We start from the raw sequence: 21,829 nt of genomic DNA, 5'->3' as shown, positions 1-21,829 counted from the left end.
GTTTACACCATAGTAGTCTTTACCAAAAAGAGAAATGATTAACAAAAACACTTTAAATTCAGTGCACCAAACAACAAAGAGATGGTCAGAAGTAGGAAACTTGTGCAGTCTTAGCGATGCCTACAATACACATTTAAAGGAGGCAATCTCAAAGTGGCAGTCGCTTGAAACAGATTTAATGAAACTGCATCATCACAATCAAATCCAGACAAACTGACAGTTCACTTCAAAAAACAATGAACTTGAAAGGAAACAGCAGCACACCAACATCTGGTTTGTGAAAAGCAATTTTAGTCAGAGAGAAAAGCAAACAACATGACAAAGTTTTACAGCTTTGACTCAGCTCTTCTGATCAGACGTGTGAAATGTTTAACCTTTCCACCCAGGAAATACTGAGGATAAGCAGTATCTGTTATTAAAATACAATCTGTTCCTATTTTGAGAGCAAGCTACCTATTACAATACTAGTAGGATGAAAATGTGTGTAGGATTTGATATTTGTCACGGGGTCAAGAAGGTAAGTAAAAAATCTCTCATAAATCCACTTAAATTTCCTGAAAAACTGCAGTCAAAAACACAAATTTAAACCAACAAACTCAGCAGAATGCATCCCCTGGGAAAATCGGTGAGCAGATTGTTTCATTTTGGCTTTAAATGATCTGCTGATTGGCTTATATCCTAAACCTCTACACATACTGCGACTGCATATTTGGTCCATAAAAACTTTTGTTCGTATGTTTTATAATGCCATGGTTGGCAAACCCAGTGCAGGGACAGAAAAAACACGGAGATTAATGGACAGTAGGATCAGAAAAAGCCACTCAGACAGAAACTAATCTCATCCATCTGCACAGGTCAGATTTCACACCGGAAATGGGTTTCCTTCTCTCTTCATTCCTCATCGATCCTTCTTTCTATTCACTTCTTGTTATTTCCATCAATTCCACCTTTCTGTCTCCTTCACGTGGATGAATGGATGGTTGGGAAATTCAAAAAAATAACAAAAAGTCAGCCATGGTTCTGTTTTTTTCTTTGGCTTTCTGAAGATTTTCACTGTGATTCATGGAGAAAGAAACTCTGGAGAGTATATAAGAAAGCAAATAAAACAAAAATTAGGAACTATTTTCAGGAATTAAAATGGTAATACTCTTAATTCTTTTTTTTCTTTGAACAAACTTAAATTTATGACTTAGTTTTAATTAAAATGAATCCTGCACCATTGTTTCTATGCATAATTGTTGCATTCCAACAAATATGCCCTTATCAATGCAACTTTATGACTTTTTTATTACATATATAGTTCAGCCGTGAACTGAAGATGAAGTCATTTGGCAGGCTCACCAGAGCAGATGTCACTAAGTTCACTGATTTCTTCCTGAACTTTGAGAAGAAGGAGGTCCTGCAAAATTTCCTGCTGCTGCTTCTCATCTTCCACCCCAAGAAGCTTCAGCTGATAGTCCTTTAGTCTCAGCAACACACGGCCTGCAGATTTAAACAGGATCCCAGTGATTTGTTCAAGTATATAAAAAGAGATTCAAAATAATGCGAGGAAAGCTAATAATGACTTGGCCTGTTAAATTCCTGCCACTGAAGCAGGAATACCATGCATGTGTTGTACCTGTTATGTCATGTTTGATTACGGCTTTGTGGAGTAGGGTCATCTTAGTCGGATACTGTTCCTGAATCCACTCCAGCACTTCTTCCACTGACCATGATGATGGCCCCTTTGATAGTCCCATCGCCCTCTGATCAATAAAACATAAGAAGAGAAATTAAGAGAAGTGCAGAAAAAGTAAATGTTTAGCTTTTTGTCTTACAGTACAAAATAATTCACTGTACCAAATGCAGTTAAATTCAGTCTTCACACTGAAGAAAGAGACAAATGCATGCTTGATATTACAGCAACATCTCTGTCTGGCACTAACCTTTACCAATTTGTGAGGCAACATTTGGGCTCCATTACATTACAGATTGGATTTTATATTTGTATTTTATATTTATTTACGTTTATATACGGTACCCAGTTCTCAGGTTATCTTGTTCTTGTTCTTGTTGTTGTGGTATCAATTTGAAAATCTTACATCACCTCATTCTCGAGTTCACAAACTTGGGTGTCCACACCGCCCACCTGCTTGGCAGGGCAATGACAATACCCTATCAACCTTTTATGGCTGAGTGGTAAAAAATCTTAAAAACAGAGTTTACCTTAAAATATGATGTGGTGAGGGCTCGTGTACGTGGATTTGTTTGTCACAATAGGCTGCAAATGTTCACACACGCTCTGAATGACTGAGAATGAAAAGAAATGAGGGGATTTTCTTAAAATTGTGTGGGCCCCTAGACACACTGGTGACACATAATTACTCTAAAAAAATGAAAATGGATTTGACATGTCTCCTTTAAAAGCAGAAAATAAGCTCAGCAAGTCAGCTGCCATCACTGAGGACATGCAGACAACCCTTAACAACAGCTCAATGAAGTTTTGCTCCTGGCACATTAGCTGAGGACATTTTTGTCTGCAGTAGACCTTCAAATGTGAGAAAATGTTATTTTCTCTTGATATTTGACGCTCTGGATCACCTACTGGCTTCACATAAGCCTATTTTCCGGTGATTAATTCAACAACCCCCTGAACATGATGACAAATAGTTTTGAATGGCCGATGGATTCTTGTACTGCAAGGTGAAATCAACCGAGTATGACACTAAGAGGTCAAAAAAAGTTGTGCACTTTTCAAAAAGCTGCCTTCTGTTCATTTGGCTTTTTTCCTAGCCATATCCTCCTGGGCTGCAATGTAATAGGGCAAAAATTGCTAAACAGTTGATGTGACCTTTTCAGCAGGCCAGTCTAGTTATTAGGTTGTAAATATAGGAATGTAATTTCCTGAGTTAATTAAGAGGGATGCGTGATTGGCTGAGGCGGTAACGAGATCCCAGTGGAGTAATTGACATACAGAGAGTGACCGAGGTAAAAAGACAGCAAAGTTCCCTTCAGCGCCAGAGTGAGCTGAGAGTAAAGAAATCTAACTGAGGACAATAATGTGGGTTTTATGCCTGAAGACAGCAGCTCTTAAGCCACACAGCTCCTGAATTGGGCCCCAGTGGTTAGATTTTATAGTGGCATAAAATGACTGTATATACAGCTTGTCTTATTTGCTCTGAACCATTTCATTTAGTTTCATACTGCCAAGTTACAGCTAAACCAGGACCTGTAAACAAAAGCAATATGCAGTGACAAGCAAGGTGGAAAATTGGATTTTTGTAAATTACTGATTGTGTGCAAGACTTTTTTTCTCTCTCTCTAGCTGACCAGATATTTTTTATTATTCAGCTCCCGGCTTTTGCATCTAGTATCACCATTTCATTGAGCTTCAGTTTAACATTGTTAAACAATGTGGACCGTATGGCTCGATCCAAGGTCCAGATCAACATCTCATGCGCTGTGACAGGTGTCTGCTGTTTTAAGAATATAAGATTCATACACGGATTATCTACTATAAATACTTTTATAGACCTGTCATGTCTTTTTTTGTCCTGCACTTGTTCAGTTTTCACAAGGTTTTTGCAAGATTTTTTAAGGATTGCACACCATGCTGAGACATGCCAAGTTTTTGGAAATTACATAATGATGAAGGAGACTTTTTATACGGACTCACTGTTCATCCTTTGATTTAGGTGTCTGAATTATTCATAAGTCAGAGTTCAGCAGCTTAACAAAGAAAAAACATTCTTCTGAAATGAGGTACAAAAGCAGCCAATGTCCAAAGAAAACTTTGAAAGACTTGAGAACTGTATCCTGGAGAACTGCTGCACAATATTACAAGAATGTCTGGCTCCTTTAAAAGAAAACTGTAAAAAAATGAGAGACAAGTCAGGACTTTTGCACAGTCGTGTATAGCCAGAATTTAAAGGCACACAAACAACAGCCTCTATGCCATCTGACATATTATCAGTGTCACCTTATCAAACACTTTCACACAATCTAACATATACTCCTGCTGCCTCGGGTTCAGACTTTTTTAAAGTAGGTCAAGATTCTCTCCAAAGGATTTGTTTGATTTCCAAGTGCCTCTTTAGCTCACTATGCCCCATATTAGCAATACCCAACTTCTCCCAACAGACAGTTTACTCAGGCGCAGCGCTGATTGTAGATCATGTGCACTGGTAGTTAATTATAGTTTGCTCCAGACAAAAAAACTGAATCACTTTCACCCTTATTAACCTTTCATTTGAGGCCTTTGATGTGTCATGCTGTCATAATTCCCATTGTTGAGGAACTTCACAGATGGACTGAAGTTTCCTTTGACCATCTGAGGTTTTTTAGTATTTCTTAGGGGAAATGAGTGTGTATGAAATACAGAATGACTAAATATTAGATTAAAAATTACAAATTGCAATCATAATGTAACATCACTGGACTCACAGATTTAACTGTTTAACTAACACCCATGAAAATCCTAAACTCTGTAAAACTCCCATTAGTACCCTGTTATGTGACAGCTTAGCTTTGAGCAGTGCAAGTGAGGTTTGCTCTCTAGCTGTATGCCCTCACTGATCTGCGAACACAAGCCCGTGTGCCGAACTCAGCTCAGGTGAAGCTAGTTCTCATGTAGCCTCAGTTTGTTAGCTTTTCAGACAGTACTGAATGGTCTTGTTACTCGGTAAGTTAGTCAGCACTTTGGTCAACCTGTGTTGTTTTTAAATGTCCTCACAAATAAATAGATTGAATTGATTGATAGATCATTGCCTATTTGATGTCCATAGTCCATATTAGTGTTAATAGTTGTTTTACGTTTTGTTATGGTGTAACATGTATGGGAGTCCTAGACGTTTTGTTTGTTTTATACTGTAATAGTCATACTGCAATAATTACACTGACATTATTAAAGCGAAACAATTTTAATTGCATGAGTTTACAGCTAATGTAGTCTACAGCATAACATGTGGGGAGAATAATCAAGCATATTGTTTTGTGTTGTACTATTTCACATGCATCATGTTAACTGAGTACTTGGCTCTTATTCCCAAATAGGTGTGCATCACACAAAACCTAACTCAGCATATACTCTATACATCCAGACTCACTCTACCAATCCTCCAAAGAAAATATTTTTCCAGCCTAATTCTATAGCTTTAACTCACTGCAATTAGTGCATGTTTAATTTCCTCACTCTGTCTTGAGTGTTGATATCTTCCCAACCCACAATGGCATGCAGGAGATCTTGAACTGTAAATTGATGGACGACTATTATCTATATCTTTAGTTATTTTTTGGTGTCTGGAAATTGGCTTAATATATAACAGGATTTCATAATATATCAGAGTTGATCTTAAATTTTAGACAGACAATCTTTACATTCAACATACTAATGGTCAGAAAACGATTGCCTATTAGTATCTATATGCATACATTATGTTTCTCTGTATTTCTTCTTGGAAAGAGAGCCTGCAGATTTATGCCAGACCTATGATATTATGATCAAATACAGCAAGGAATAAAGAAAACGTCAATGGTCAAACACACATACACAAGCTGCAGGCTGCAGCATCCTTCATACATTGTAAATATAATCCTACCACCTTGTGGTGTCTTGCAGAAGTACATCTTCTCCTGAACAAGCTTTAAAGTTTGTTTTAGGAAGAAATAAGTGGTCCAACTTTTCCATAACCTAGTTCACAGAGATTTCAGCTCTCTAATCCGCAGCTTTGCTCCATTTACATTATGCAATGCAGCCGTTTCGGTTCTTTATTCAAACAGTTGGCGCTTTATTGTGTGTTTTCTTTCAGCAAATGGTAAAGCATGCCCTAAAAACGCACTGAGAGTTTTGCACAGCATTGCACAGATTCATTATGCATCACCTTGCCAAAAAATATTTACCGCTGCAGTTTTTCTCAGCTGTGTTAAAGCTCAGCAGAATACGCAGACTGGTTACAGTGTTAAAATTTTTACTTGTTTTAGGCGCCTTTTCTTGTTGACAGGCTGATGCCGAATTAAAGCAGTGTACCTAAAGGTTATGTACTAATTTGTACCAGCTTGGTATGTATGTCTGAATTTAAGAGACCTCAATTAAGCGTATATGAATATTTTGAGTAGAATTTGGGCTGTTGTACAGGACTGAGCCCAACCCATCGACAACAACTGTCTTTCAACAACGTCAAATAGCTACAACAATACTGTAGGTAAGCCGCTTTAACACTTGGTTATCTACACAAACTTTATGTAGGTGTTTAGTTCAGTAGGAAGTTGATATTTACCTCCAGCCCGCTCCCGTTCGTAACGTTTAAATGGCGACCCTATTCGTACCTTTACTGAAGTGTTACAGTAGGTAAGTTCATTTCACAGGCCCCGCCCATTACCCCTGCCACGTGATGCATTCAGGTGCCGTGGTAACATGTGTTTGGTACATGCTGCATACTATTAATGAAGTCTGTAGTATTTCCAGGTACACTGGTATCTGTGCATTAAAAAGAAAACATGTATACCTAGCCCATTTATTTATATTATGTACCGGTATGGAGTTAATATGGTTCACAGACAATTAGCTGTGAGGCCACCTGTCCTGCAAATCCATATTTGTTAACTTAATCCACTGCACAGAAGTGTATTCATCTATTTGCAGAATATAATTTAATAGTGATAGTATAAAAACTACATTGCGGTGGAGAAAAGGACAAAAGAGGGCCTCATAAGCAGTCTGAGATCCAGGTCTTAGATTTTTGAGTGTACAAGGTGCTCCAAATTTTCGCAAATTACCGCACAGTAACTGTCATTAAAATTCATCTTAATCTAGAAATAAAGATGTATACAGCTGCAGTTTGTGGCTGCACATTTTGGTATGTAAAATGTGCTTAACATGACATTCTTTACCTAACTGATAAGTTCCCCCGACCTTCCCCTATTTGTCCAAATACTCCTTTTTTATTTATAGAACTATTATTATTATTATTGTTATTTTATATACGTTACATAATTAAGCTTGTTATATTATACTCTAAGAAATTACAAAAAATAATTATGTTTTATTAACTGCTTCCAACAGATGGCGCTCGTCTACAGCAGGTGGGAGTCATCTTCAGCTCGGAGCTTCCCAACTTTAGGTGGAGCAGCCTTGTGGTCACGTGACGTTGTTACGGGTATATTACTAATTTGAGTGTAGGTTATTTTATTAGTTTGCTCTGCTCTACAGATCTGCTAACTCTTTTCATATCACTGGCAGAGGCTGGGCAATTTCGCCATTACTTTTTTGTAGTTTTAATGATACTCTAAATGAAGAAAATTTCACTTGAATCTGCATCTGGCTCATCTGTCATTCCCTTGAAAAGGGACGTTATGTAACATGTATATACAGAGGATCCCTAGTATGACGCACATGATTGTATAATTAGTGTGATAATAAGTTAATGCCATTTCTCCCTTACCTGTAGAACTAACTAACTATGACTTTTCGACGTTGCATGTGTTTAATTTTTATTGCTATTAGGTTGAATGACAGTTTAATTGCTGCATACAATTAATTAGAGTGCAGTGCCACAAACGGACAGGAAACCCACACATAAAGGAACTCATCCATCAGAAAATCGTTGCTTTGTGTTTCTGCTGTTATGGAAGTATCTCTGCTTTTAATTTGCCCACAAAAATGGGCTTATGTTTCACGCAGTTGGCTGAACAATGGCATGGGATGTTTGCCTACTATGATGCTTTCAAGGGCTCCAAGTTCAGATTTTATCAAATAAAATAAGCTGTGAGCTTTTATTTCCATTAATAAATACCATAGGGGATGTTTCTGTTCATAGTGTTTTGTGTTTAATTGTAAAATGAGTGGAAGGATGTGAAAAATAAATTATGTTTCAGTCAAAAACTTCGGGCGAGCTTTTGTATTTAAGTAACAAACAAAGTATTTCTTTGTTGCTCAGATGAGAACAAAGTAAAGATGTTTGGCCATAATCCACAGCACCATGTTTTGGTGAAAACCAAACACAGCATGTCAGCATAACTGTCAAGCACAGTGATGGAGGGACGATGTTTAGGCTTGTTTTGCAACAACAGGACCTTGGTACCTTTAAGACATTGAGTTAACCATGAACTCAAAGCTTGGCTTAAAATGGTTCATGCAAGAGGAAAATGACTTATTTTAACATCTTCTGATAACCCGTGGAATTCGGAATTCTATGTTAATGGGGAAAAAAATCCAAGAATTGCAGTCAAACATTTGGAGAGTAACCCCACCAAAACAGCTTTGGGAAATATATGACTAATCCTAAAACCAAAACTGTCATTCATTGAGCTTCTTTCTTTATTGAAAGCACCACTGAGTTGTTAGTAAAGTGCATTGTACCCCTTACAGGACTTCTGTATAACAATTTTCACAATATAATTTGTGCTGCATGTTATAGCACCATAGCCTGCCAGCCGAACATCTGAAAATACTGTTAAGCAAGCAACACGCATAACAGGAAATCTCCTATATCTCCTATATCCTATATATAGAGAGAAACTATGCCTCCCTATTTTTCCATACAAAAACATTCTGAACTCATTACTAATTGTGTCAAACTTTTTTTGCATGACAGCATTATCATTTTTTGTTTTTATAAAAGTCATGCTCACAAACAACCAAAGAAAATGTGAGTTACAAAGATGTTATTGCACTTGTGTAATATCCAACAACATCATTACTGAACATAAAAAAGTCCCATATTTGGATACACATGTTTGTACAGAGCAGAGTTTTGCAACTCAGTCAACATCAAAGGTTACAGTACCACAACACAACAGGTTGCACTCAACACACAACACGCCATGTTATTACTTCAGTAAATGAGACCTCCCATGATTATTCTGAAAATAAATAAATATGGATTTTAGTTTGCACTTAGTCTTGGGATATGGTATCAGAGTTTTTATTGAAGTCCCAAATCCCAATAAAATGTATTGACCTTTTTAATGCATTACGGGATTCCAGTATTGCAGTTTCCAACATGACTCAATTTTGGGAGGAGAATGCTGAAGAGGATGAGGAGGGGAGTATTATAATATTGTCCGGCTCCTAGTTGGCTCAGAAACTGCTCATAGGGTGGTTTGTAAATTATTTGTAGAGATACCTGGCTGTCTCAAGCAAACATCTCAGTCACTGTGTGGAAAGATTCTACAGGAAACCTGGTATCTGCAATTGTAAATGCATGTAATGCATCAGTAAATCTTGACATACATGGTGGAGACAACCCACATGAATTTTTCAGCTTTGCAAGTTTGAAGAGTAGGAACCAGCTGTCGGGTCCGTGGCTGTCTTTTCCCCCCCTTTTCTCTCCATGTCACTCTAATTAGTCAGAGGCATGCGAAATTTCAACAGAATTAGGATTGCTTCCTAAATGTATGCCTGTTTTTTACATTATGGATGAAGGTGAGAATTTGCTCTTCAGTACACATGCACATGTAATTAATCAATAATTGAATAATGTCGTAATGGTGGCAACAGTCTGTTGGAGCTCTTTACAAAAAATTTACAGGGAAGCTCATTAAATAATCTCACAACAGTAAAAAAAAAGGAAAAAAAAAAGATGCAAACATAACCTAGGTCAAATTCAAATTCAGATTTTATTTGTCACATACACCATCATACACAGTATGACATGCAGTGAAATGCTTGTTGCTGTGCAATGCCCAACCATAAAACTACAGTAAAAATTTACAAAAAAACAGCAATAATAGTTACATAATAGATTTTAAAAAATGAACATCAAAGAAAGGTCTAAAAGATATAAGGAATAAATTAAGAATTTAGCCTAAGAAGTAAAGTCTGGACTAAGAATTAGAGTTAAATTTTAAAATAAAGTGTGCAAATAAACAGTGTGCAAAGGTCAAGACAGAAAGTTGTTTTCCCGTTTACTTCTATACTATAGGAATGAAGTCTTTTTTAGAACTACAGCTATCGCCATCTGGTGGCCTTCAGATAGAATAGAGATTTAAGGCACTTTCACATTGGCTAAATTTTTCCAACCTGACTGCTTTATCCATGTTTTGTGAGTGTTTTCTCATATAGCAAAATAAGTATATGTGCTTGCAGAGTAATGCTTGTTACATTGCAAGTAAATTGTATAAATTAGCATTAATAGCTTGACAGTGCAGTTGCAGTTTTCATCAGTTAACAAAAAAAGTATTGTTACCTCCAAATGTTTCCATTAGACAGACCATGTTTATTTTAGAAACAATGCTCAGATCAAGCAGACTCTTTCTTTATTAGGTGTTAATGGTGTAAGGGCTAAGTTCTATGCTTTTAATCATTTAGTCATCATTATTATCAGCTTCATTTACCACTGTCTTGCTTTTTCCTTTTCCTCTTTTTTCACTCCCAGAAGGACAACTCCTCTTCATTTTTGCTGAGTGGTTTTTGGTTTTCTTGGTTTTCTTCTTGCTTGATGGGACCAAACCACTTCTGATATGTTCTACCTTAGTATTTAAAATTGAAAAAACACTGAATTACATTTTTATTTTATAGCAATCTTCCCTGGGTAATTTCCTGTTTACTTGCACTATTGTCATATAGAAGAGGAGGATTCAAAACCTGGACTGGATTTTCCAACAACTAATTTACCATGATTTCCAAAGAAGGAAGCACACAAATGATGTTGCTCCTCTCTGTGCTGAACTTATTAACATTGTGTGTCTCTAATGAACTGGATCTATGAATTATGTGCAGTGATATTTAATTCTATTGCATGCCATGGATCATGCACATCCAATGGGACTCATGGGATTAAGTCTTTAGCTGTGCCCATATTCTTCTACTTTGTGGATTTTTAGTTTTCCTTAAACAGACCCAGTGATTTTATCCTTATTGTTTTATCTGGGACTGTTTGCAAACATCTCAGAGAGAGGAGACACCAGCATCTGAACAGAGACTCAAACCAGCAACCTGCAGCTCCCTGCTTGGCTGCTCCAGTTTTCTCCTCACTCATGTTGCCCACCAGTGATTTCTAGCTGCCCACCCACACAGCAGGCTAGAATATGCGCTGAGCCTCAGCACCCAATACTTGGACATGTTTTCTTTATTAAATAATGAACCAGACCTCAAAAAGTAAACAGCTGTAATTGCTAGGCAACGGGAGCAGCATTTGGTGATACAGCACCTGACATTCCTGACCATGTGGGCGGAGCATGCATGGAATGGAACGTTTAGTAGAACTGTGCAACACAAGCACTTAGTTACAGCATGTTTCATTGTATCCAGACACAGCTAGAGACACATCTACAGCAGCATCTCTGTGCAGGACAAACGACAGTTGACAAAAAAAACTTCGAAAACTTCACTTCACTCCTCTACAATACGTTGGCTCCTTTGTTTAAAAGGCCAAAATGAATCAAGGGAGAACGAGAAGAGGATCGGCGAGTGCTTCACCATACAATACAGTACAGCTGATTAACCTGCAAGAAGAATTTCAAATGATGCAGGCTGAAAATGTCAAATTAAAAGAAGAGGCAGAAAAATCAAGAGGACAAGCTAAAAATTCAAAGTTTGAAACTGAAGTAATATTGCAGGAATTACTGCATGTGGGTCTCAAACTTAAAGGAGAGAAAATGGGAAAACAACAGGCAGAAAACGAGAATGAAAACATGAAGAAAGAACTGTTGGAAGCTCAAAAAGCATTGGAGGAAGAGAAAAGCACAGCACAAGAAGCCAAAAATAAATATCAAACTGCAAAGAAGGAGGCAGGAAATGTGATGCAGGAATTACAGGAGGTGCAGGAAGCTTTTGAAGAGGAAAAAAGGAAAATGCAGTTGGAAACACAAGAAGCTGCAAATGTAATGGCTGAAGCTGAAAAAATAAGGAAGGAATTACTGCATGTAAAGCAACAACTTGAAGAGGAGAAAAAATGTAAACACGAGACAGAAAATGAGATTGAAAATATGAAGAAAGAATTGTTGGAAGCTCAAAAAGTGTTGGAGGAAGAGAAAATGAAAATACAGGAAGCAAAGAAAGAAATGGAAGATACAAAGAGTTACACTCAAAACATGAAGAAGGAACTGATGAAAGTGCAAGAAGAACTTGCAGAAGAGAAAATTGAGGTGAAGGTATTCAAGAAAGAAATGACCGGCTCTGCGGTGACCAAGAAAGACTGCAAAGACGCACTTAAAGAAATACGAAAGGACAAAAAGGAAGCTAAAGAGCTCCTCAAACAGAAAGTGAAACTGGCCAAACAGCAGCTGAAAGAAAAATTTAAAGATGCCGAGGAGCAGCTCAACAAAACCTTAAAAGAACTGAAGGCAAAAGAAAAAGAAAAGAAAGCCGAGGACAGGAGGGGATTCTGGAGCAGACTGCTGAGAAAGAACTGACCCAGCAGCATCAAGTTTGAGGAGATCAATAGTTTCTTCCTCCTCTCTCCACCTTTCTTTCACCCCATCCTTCTTCTTGGGATGTTTGTTTGTTTTTTTAAAAACTCTAATCTAAATACATGTACTGAAATACACAAATAAAATTGCCATAACTTGACCTCATGTTGCCTGCTTCTTTTCTTGTGTGTCTGTGGATGTAAAACAGTAACACACTTTCTGCTCTGTGTGTCTTTAACTGTAAATAAATGTTTTCATTTTAAAATGCAGTGCAAAAAACTTCTGCTCTAAATCTTTTTGTTTAGCAAAAAGCTTTTTTTTTTTGCCTGTTGTGGAAGTTTTCCATTTAAATAAAGCCTGCAGAACAGCGGTGAGCGGTAGCTAACATTCTTTAATCAAAACACACAAAGAACAGACAACCAAGCTTGATGAAGTCCCTGCATGACCGCGGGGCAGACGGTCAGCAGAGTCTCCCTGAGCCTAGCATGGCTCTCAGTTAAATACCTTCTCCAGGAACAAAAGGCAGTACACAGCTGTTTCACACCTTAAGGTTCACACTCACTTGCTACCTACCAGAGTCCTCGAAGACACAAAAGATTCTTCCTGTGGAGTTGTCTGCTTCCCCCAACTTCCCTACTAGACCCCCACCATTTGTCTTACTGTATGAGTGTGAGACATGCTAAAATCCAGTGGCACCAAGGTATCATACAATAAAATAATGTGATTAATACATAAGTAAAAGAAATTCCTATGCATGCCCCTTCCTGATTTCTTATGTTTTAAAATAATAAAAAATGAAAATTTCTACAAAATCTTTTAAACTGAAGTGATTCATTCTTCTGCTACTACTTATCTCTGGGAATGTTCAACCAAAACTTGGTCCTGATGTTAATCCAAGGTTTAACACTCCTGCTGATTTTAAATCTAGATCAGGTCTTGGTTATTCACCAGACATTATTGTTTTGTCTGAAACACAATAAAATCTTTATCTGGTGATAGTACTGGTATAATGGTTCCCCCACGAAATGACAAGGCTGACATTCTCAGTTGCTTTACTGAGCATTTTATAATGTCTGGTACACAAATTGAAAGTCTTTCTTATGAGCACTCCTGAGCTGCATTCTCTGATAATTTTATGGCTAGCCACTCCTTTAATTTTAACCCAAGCCCTAAAACATTTAGATACTAGAAAACCAACAGGCCCTGACAATTTGGAGATTTCCTTTCTAAAGCTAGCTGCTGATTTTATTGCCCACCAGTTACTTATCTTTTTAATCTTTCTTTGGATACAAATAAAATTCCAACCATATGGAAGTCTGCTTTTCTGTGAGGATCTGTAAGTTTTAAATAATTATTGGCCAGCTTCTACATTATCTGCTTTTGTTAAAGTTCTGGAAACTCTTTTTAGTGAACAGCTGAAAGATTTCCTGACTGTAAATAAGATTTTAAGTGACTTTCATCAGGCTTGAGGAAAAATTACAGTACAACTACAGCAGCCTTAAAAGTGATAAATCATCTAATCGATTCAGTTGATAACAAGAAACACTGTGTAGCCCTTTTTATTGATCTAGCCAAGGCATTTAAAGCAAACACTTGTCAGTTCAGGGTTGTCTGAAAAAACTGTTTCAAAGTTATTTATCAGGCAGGTCTCAGTGTGTACAGGTAGGAGTCACTTCTAGCTTGCTTAATGTAACCAAAGGAGTGCCCCAGGGCTCTGTTCTTGGGCTGCTGTTCATTTTTATGCTGATGATATGGTGATGTACTCTTCTGCACACACTCCTAGCCAGGCTATCTGTCAGCTTTAATCAGCTTTCACAACAGTACAGCCTAACCTGTGGGATTTAAAACTTGGTTTGAATGCTGACAAAATTAAAACGATGATGTTATAATAATAATAATAATAATAATAATAATAATAATAATAATAATAATAATAATAATTTATGGCTTAAATTGGCATTGAAACACTATTTGGCGACCTATCCTCTTTTGTGCACCAAGTTTAAAAGCACAAATAAATAGTAGTATGTTTACACAGGCCTATATGTAATTTTCTCTTTAAAAAAAATGTTTCCAGGTGTCCCAGTCAACCGGCTATTTTGAGCTGCAACTGATCTCCGTGGAGAATGTAAACGGCGAGTTGGCAGGCGGGGAGTGCTGCGACGGCCCCCGGAGCTCCCAGGACCTGGGCTGCACTGAAGACGAGTGTGACACTTACTTTAAAGTGTGCCTGAAGGAATATCAGATGGAGGTGGCCACCACTGGCTCCTGCATGTTTAGAGCTGCATCTACGCAAGTTCTCGGTGGAAATTTTTTTTTGCCAACAATAAATCCAGTAAAATTGATGACGCTAACACGATTGTCATTCCCTTACTGTTTGCTTGGCCGGTGAGTATTTCCTGCTCCAGTTACAGTGCATCTGGAAAATATTCACGGGGTTTCACTTGTTTCACATTTTGTCATGTTACAGCCTTACTCCAAAATGGGTTAAATTCATTTTCACCTCAAAATTCTACATGCAATACATAACGACAGTGTGAAAAGTTTGCATGAAATTCTTCCAAATTTATGAAAAGCAAAACCCCAAAATTTAAGATGTATATGAGTATTCATAGCATTTGCTTTGACAGTCAAAATTGAGTTTCCGCTGATAATTTGTTTTCAAATTACCTGTGGTAAATTCAGTTGATTGGACATGATTTGGAAAGGCACACACCTGTCTATATAAGGTCCCATAGTTGGGAGTGCATACCAGAGCACAAACCAATCCATGCTTTGTCCTGTGTGTAGACAGGACTGGCACATGAGGAATCAACCTAAAAAAAATCTGAAAATCTCAAGGAAATTGGTATATGCCATAATGGGTATGTAGCCACTGTTACAATATCATAAAATATAATGTAAGGGGAAAAATTATTACATAAAAGAATTTAAATAAGAAGACAGATCAATCTTGAATCTTCATGTAAATGTTAACAACATAGACATGTCATGAGTCTGCAGAGCTCCCAGATCCATGGGGAGTGTTACATGTTAAGGACCCAGATAAAGAGTCTGATTTTTTTTTTTAAAATTCTTAAACAGAGTGATTGTGTTGTTAAGCAAAAAGGAGTTGCTAAATGGGGCATGTTTATATAGCTGTTCATCCCAAATTTGAGTGATGGTGAAGGCTGTTGTGACTATATCATTAAATGGGCAACACTTCAACACTTCGTTCAGGAACACATGTATGCACTGAAATATTAAGTCCTAAATGTCATGTGACTGGTTGTTTTTCCTTTTCCTCAAGCGGACATACACTTTGACTGTAGAGGCCTGGGACTGGGACAACAACACACACAACAGTAAGTCAAAACTTCACATACATCCAATGCAGTTTCTATTGCAGTTTCTCAATAAGATTTGCTTATGACCAACACTAAAACATTCATCTGAGCTTGTCAGCCATGTCCACTCACTTATCTACATTTTTGGTTTAAAATGTGAAACGACCTCCAAACTGATGACCCATTCCTATGGCACAAATAGACACAAAAACCTTCTGTGAGATTTAATTTATAGAAACAGTTTCTAGAACCCAAACATTTTATTTAGTACGTCTTGATGCATTCTCAATCATCCAAGTGACTTCTTCAGTCTCAGCTGACTGACCTGCAGTCAGCTGAGACTGAAGAAGTCACTTGGATGAGTGACGAAACGTTTCTCCCACAAAACACTACATCTAGATGAACAGAATCAACTTTTGGAGATTTTATTTAGTAAGACACATGGACAAAAAGAAAGGATCACAATGTTGATATTTATCTTTATTTTTTAATAACCTACAGATTTGTTTGAGATGTTCTGCTGTGAGCTTCTGAGAAGTCATTTAAAAGCTTTGTCAAACAAAAAAGAAACACTAAAGAGGGTTTATTTACCTCTGTTATCGGTTAGCTGCTATTCTGGATCACGATCATGTGGAAGTAAGTGAGGAAAAATAAACACCAGATACAGAGCATTAGAACAAAGAAGAGATTTTAAGGCGATGACAAAGGGAATGTATTCATAGTTACATATTTGTGTTCGGCAGATGCAATTATGGCTGGCAGGGAGAACTTTGTAACGAATGTTTGACTTATCCTGGATGTGTCCATGGAACTTGCAACATGCCCTGGCAGTGCAACTGTGAGATGAACTGGACAGGTCTGTTTTGCAACAGAGGTATGACTAAAAATTTCTTACATTTTAATCACTTCTCTGCCAAAACAGTATGGTCCCTGCTTATTCAGTACTCGTAGTAAAATAACAATGAAAAATAACCAGTAAGTCAGTTGATATCCACTAAAACAAAATGGAATGACTTCAGTATCATCCAATTCTCCAGTTTAAATGTAGATATAAGCATGTCTTCAGAGGAGAAAAGGGTAGGATAACTCAGGGAATACTATTACAAAAGTACAAAAGAAAGTTACAAATAACAATTCAACACTGTGATTGGCAGGCATTGCATCTTTTTTAAAGAAAAAAAGATTTCTGTGGGTATATCATGCAATTTGACCAGATTAAAGACCCTTAGAGAAAAAGGTTCCAGTTCTCCAGTTCATGCAAATGCATAGAGGTGGCATGCTTTACATCACTCCATCCAAGGCTTTGCACTGCACTTGATAGTTTAAGGTTTGGATACAGCTGCTCGGACATTGAAACCCATTCCATGAAGCTCTCTACGTATTGTTTTTGAGCTAATTTGATGGTTACATGAAGTTTAAGGGGCTATAGCAATTGACTGCAGAAAGTTAATGACCTCTGTGCACTAAGCATCTGCTGAACCCACTCTGTGATTTTACATAGCCTACAATTTCACTGTTGAGTTGCTGTCATTTTCAGTTGCTTCCACTTTGTTATATTTAATCCCCTTTTGTATTTCCTATTCTGCCCTTCCATTCTTGTCTCTTTGTTATCTGATGTGTTTGTGTCAAGAGTTCAGTTTGACCCCCTTTGACAGATTTTGTTTACACAATAACAATCAGCTGTCTCAGGTCATTTAACATGGTTGCATTTCCTGAATCACGATCACGTCTACAAGGCTGACATCCAGTTATTTGAGCAGATCAGTTGCAGAACTATGTTACTGACACAAATGGGTGCCAATCCAGTCAGTGGGTTTCATTAAAGCTCTTTATTTTTGCTCAAAACATTGCATTTAGTATGGAATGGGGATTTTGTTTTCTCTCTCTGCTGCTCCATTTAAAGATGCTGATCAGCTCCAAGTGCTCTAAACACGTGTTAATTATTGAGATAATATTGGGATAAATAAGCATGTTTATACATGTTTTCGTGTTTTAGAGTTTGAATTCAATCTAGGAGAATAAGACTTGAGGAGGAGGAAAAGAGTGGCATTTTAAGACTGTCTCCTTCTTTCCTGTCTTAGACACATTTTAGAAATGCATTTAATATCAACTGTTTGGAAAGTATTTTCTATTGAAGAGTATTTTGTACTTACATGCTTTTTCCTTTCACTATTTCAGCAGCGGTTTCACCTGACTCAGCTTAAAATCTATAAATCAGCTCCAGACTGTGCAGCCAGCAGACCAAGTGACAAGTGAGCACATTGTGCTAGTTTAATCCTTTTTCCGTAGTCTCCCATGATTTCAAATCCTTTAAAATTTGTCTTTTAAATCCTTATAGCATCTCCATTAATTACACATATCTTATTCATGTATAAGCCAGATATTCACGTCTTTATTTCTCCTGGGAAGAAGCTAGTCTTATTGCTCATTCTTGAAGTGTACATAACTATTGCAGTGCACCTTTGCATGTGTTACCCCACACCTCTACACAGCAATTTAAATATAGCAATATGAGAGAACAATAAAGTGTATGAAGTGATTTATGATTGAGCAGAAGCTTTGTTTTCTTCAGGACTTTGATGGTTTTTTTGAGTGTACATATTTTTCTGAGGTTTCCATATATCATAATTTGAGTTTTTCTTAAAAAGTGATCATTTGTTTTTTTCAGACCATCTTTTTAGTTTTGTCATTTCTTGTGTCGTGACCTGCAAAAGCTGTTGCAAATTCTCTCCATGACAAAGAATATATGTATCATCCGCAAATAAAAATGAACTTCGACATATCTGCTGCTCTGCATGTATCATTTGCATATAAGATGAAGAGTCTGAATGTTGAAGAGTCCCTGCTCTCTAAATGCTTTTCACCCAGTCTAGCGCCACCCCTCTAATATGAGGTCTTTCCATTGTATCATTTAAGTATTTTTGAATAATTGTGGGAGTAGAGAAATGGGTCTGTAATTTGTGAACAACAACATATATGTGCTGTTACTGAATATTTACTTATTACCTATGACTTATCAAAGTTTTGACTCTCACAGGCTGCCAGAGATTCCTGCAGGCTTTCGTGCCCTCCACCAGTATGGCCTTGAGAGGTGCAGGTGCTATTAGTCTTCCACCATCCTCACGCCAAAAATAAGAAAAATCTCAGTCATTTCTCAGTGAACAGAACATACATAGACTGAAACATACACAGATTGAAAGCCAGAATGTGTGTCTCTGGCATTGGAGCTGAATGCTTTTTATGTCCAGCATCCACACCAACTAGCTGACTCTGATGCAGTTCATCAATACAGGATTTAATTCATTTTAAAAGTTTAATTAATATTGCAAAAACAATTTAGCTACACAGAAATGTAACTTATGTAAAAGAAAAGCAATATTATGGACAATGGAAAATCCTATAATCTATGATTATATACTTCACATATATTAGAAAACAAGAGGGAAAGAAAATACATTGTTTTAGCCCTCCGAGTGTTAGCAAGGGATACAAATTGTGTTTATTGGAGAATTGTTCAATATTAACATTTCTCAGCAAACTATGCATGTCTTTACAAAACTATTTAAACTAATTCAGCACTCGCAGACCCTCTAACTCTAAAACAGAAACTGAATTTGGTTTGGATTCCAAAATTGACCGACATAGATGGAAGTGAGGCAGAAAATAAAATACCAAACTGGAGAAACTTTAAAAAAGCTTGTTTGCAGCTAAAATTACACAGTTTTTTGTTTTGTCTATATCATGTTAGTATACATGCAGTCACTTTTTAATATCTATAACACTTTAAGACACAAACTCAAATGGTAATTGTGTGTATAACACTGTTGTTCATGTGTTAAAAACTGAGAAAGACCTAACAATGTAACAATGTAATGTATGAATAATATTCTTAAGTTCAGCTAAGGAAACCCTGTGTCGCAAAATGTTTGATGCATGTGAGTCAAACCCCAGAGACGAATCCAATATTACTCTGATTTTGAATGCTTGATGTAGCAGTTGAAGAAAAAGAAGCCAGTCCCTGACTGATTTTAGGATATAGTTCAGTCTTATCGGCATTTAAAACAAGGAGTCTCTTGAGCAAATGCAGTTTTCTCTGTCCTTTCTTAAAGTTCTCTTCCATTATATGACCAGTTCAGCTTATTATTAAAAGAACCCCCAGGCACTTCTCAGAATTCATCTTAGTGTCTCTTCACTGGATGTTCTCTGGTAAAGGAGAAGGTTTGTACCTGCAGCAGTCGTCCACCAACTTTTCCCAGCACTGATCTGAAGATGGTACTTCTGGCACCAGTTCACAAACTCAGTTTCAGTACTGAAAGCAAAGAGAATACAGGTAAACACAATGCAGTTTCTAAAAAAAGTGAGTGCCCCCTAAACTTAGTAACTGGTTGGACCACCTTTAGCAGTAACAACTGCAGTCAGGCATTTGTGATGACTGGCAATGAGTGTTTTACAGTGCTGTGGAAGAATTTTGGCCCACTCATGCAGCCATATTCAAGGGTTTTTGAGCATGAACCAGCTTTTTAAGGTCATGCCACAGCATCTCAATCTGATTCAGGTCAGGAGTTTTACTAGACTTGAAAGTCTTCATTTTGCTTTTCTTAAGTCATTGAGAGGTGTATTTCTGGTGTATTTTGGATCATTTGGATCAGAGGCCAAGTACGCTTCAGCTTGAGGTCACAAGCAGATGGCTGGACATTCTCCTTCAGGATGTTTTGGTAGACAGCAGACTGCTGTTACCCTTATGCCAGATGTAATGACACACACGCCTTCCAAAAAGCTCAACTTTGTCTCGTCAGTCAGTTTTTTCCCAAAATCTTAAGGAACATCAAGATTTTTTTCAGCAAACCTAAGATTTACATTTCAGTTCCTTATACTCAGCAATGGTTTTTGTATTGCAACTCTGCCACGCAGGCCATTTTTTCCCAGTCTCTTTCTTATGGTGGAGTCATGAACAATAACCTTAACTGAGGCAAGTGAGGCCTGCAGTTCTTTGGATGTTATTCGGAGGTCTTTGTGACTTCTTTGGTTAATTTTGGTCAGCCAGCCAATCCTGGGAAGGTTCACCACTGTTCCATGTTTTTGCCATTTGTGAATAATGACTCTCGCTGTGGTTCGCTGGAGTCCTGCAACTTTAGAAATAGCTTTATAACCTTTTCCAGACTCAGAGATGTCACTTACTTTGGTTCTCATTTCTTCCTAAATTTCCTTGGATTGCAGCATGATGTCTGACTTGCAGGTTCTATTTAAGTTTAAGATTTATGATTGAGAGCAGGTGTGCCAGTAATCAGGCCTGGGTGTTGCTAGAGAAATTGAATTCAGATTTCCAAATATGGGATACGCCAGTTAATTTATGCTAAAATTATGGGTGTTGGGGTGGGGGGTCACTTTTCCACACAGGGCCATGTAGGTTTGGATTTTTTCCCCTACTACTACTTTTAGAAACTGCATTTTATGTTTACTTGTGTTATATTTCTCTAATATTTAAATTGTTTTGTTGATCTGAAACATTTAAGTGTGACAAACATACAAAAAATGTGAAATCAAGTGAGCAAACACTTTTATTATCACTGCATTTGTTCATTCAGACATAAAATGTTTTATGTATTTAGTGTTGAAACGAGGCAACTCATCCATGGTGCTAACTTCTGTCTCCAAACCACTCAACATGAGTGGCTTGAGTTGTTTACAAAGTTATAGGGGCATGACAGCAATGGTTTGGACATGTACAGAGGAGGTATTGTGAATAGCAGCTCCATATTCAGCATACAAAAGATGCTGAATATGGAGCTGCTAGTCAGGAGAAAAAGAGGTAGACTGCAGATATGAACGATGATGTAGTGAAGGGGGACATACAGAAGGCTGGTGTGCCAGATGAGGATGCAGGAGATGGAAGACAGAGGAGATGAAAGCAGGTGATTTGCTGTGGCGACCCCTAAAGGAAGCAACCAAAAGTGGAAGAAGATGGGACACAAACTCACTTTGTTTTATTACCTCCATCCCACAGAGGGCGCTCGTGTACAACAGGTGAGTGTCATCATCTTCACCTCGCAGCCTCTGTCCCAGCTGCTCGGCAACTTCAGCTGGAGTTTAGTGATGGTCACATGACGTTGTTATGGGTATATTACCCCAAAATGTCACAGTTTGCGCTCCACTACAGAGCTGCTGCCTGTCTCCGC

General features: G+C 37.5%; 1 protein-coding gene across 2 annotated transcripts; it reads right to left on the bottom strand.

The window, feature by feature from the left end:
* Positions 1-164: 164 nt before the first annotated feature.
* Positions 165-6,352, bottom strand: LOC147312947 (sterile alpha motif domain-containing protein 12-like). Of its 2 annotated transcripts, XM_086263826.1 has the most exons (5): positions 6,255-6,347; positions 2,206-2,289; positions 1,619-1,745; positions 1,342-1,482; positions 165-1,077 (listed from the first exon to the last, which is right to left on the bottom strand). In XM_086263826.1, exons 3-5 carry the CDS (start codon positions 1,737-1,739, stop codon positions 1,061-1,063), a joined length of 279 nt encoding a protein of 92 aa, XP_086119952.1. In that variant the 5' UTR covers positions 1,740-1,745; positions 2,206-2,289; positions 6,255-6,347; the 3' UTR covers positions 165-1,060. The 2 variants fall into 2 exon arrangements, with proteins under 2 accessions (XP_086119952.1, XP_086119953.1); XM_086263827.1 differs by lacking the exon at positions 2,206-2,289 and having other exon boundaries at positions 6,255-6,352.
* Between the last annotated feature and the right edge of the window lie 15,477 nt (positions 6,353-21,829).

Source organism: Aulonocara sp. 'chitande type north' Nkhata Bay, linkage group LG15, assembly GCF_057382095.1.
Source record: "Aulonocara sp. 'chitande type north' Nkhata Bay isolate Kocher_YH1m ecotype deep benthic linkage group LG15, A_spYH_male_GT1.1, whole genome shotgun sequence".
In the NCBI taxonomy this organism is placed as follows: Eukaryota; Metazoa; Chordata; class Actinopteri; order Cichliformes; family Cichlidae; genus Aulonocara; species Aulonocara sp. 'chitande type north' Nkhata Bay.
This window is presented reverse-complemented; position numbering and strand designations above follow the sequence as displayed.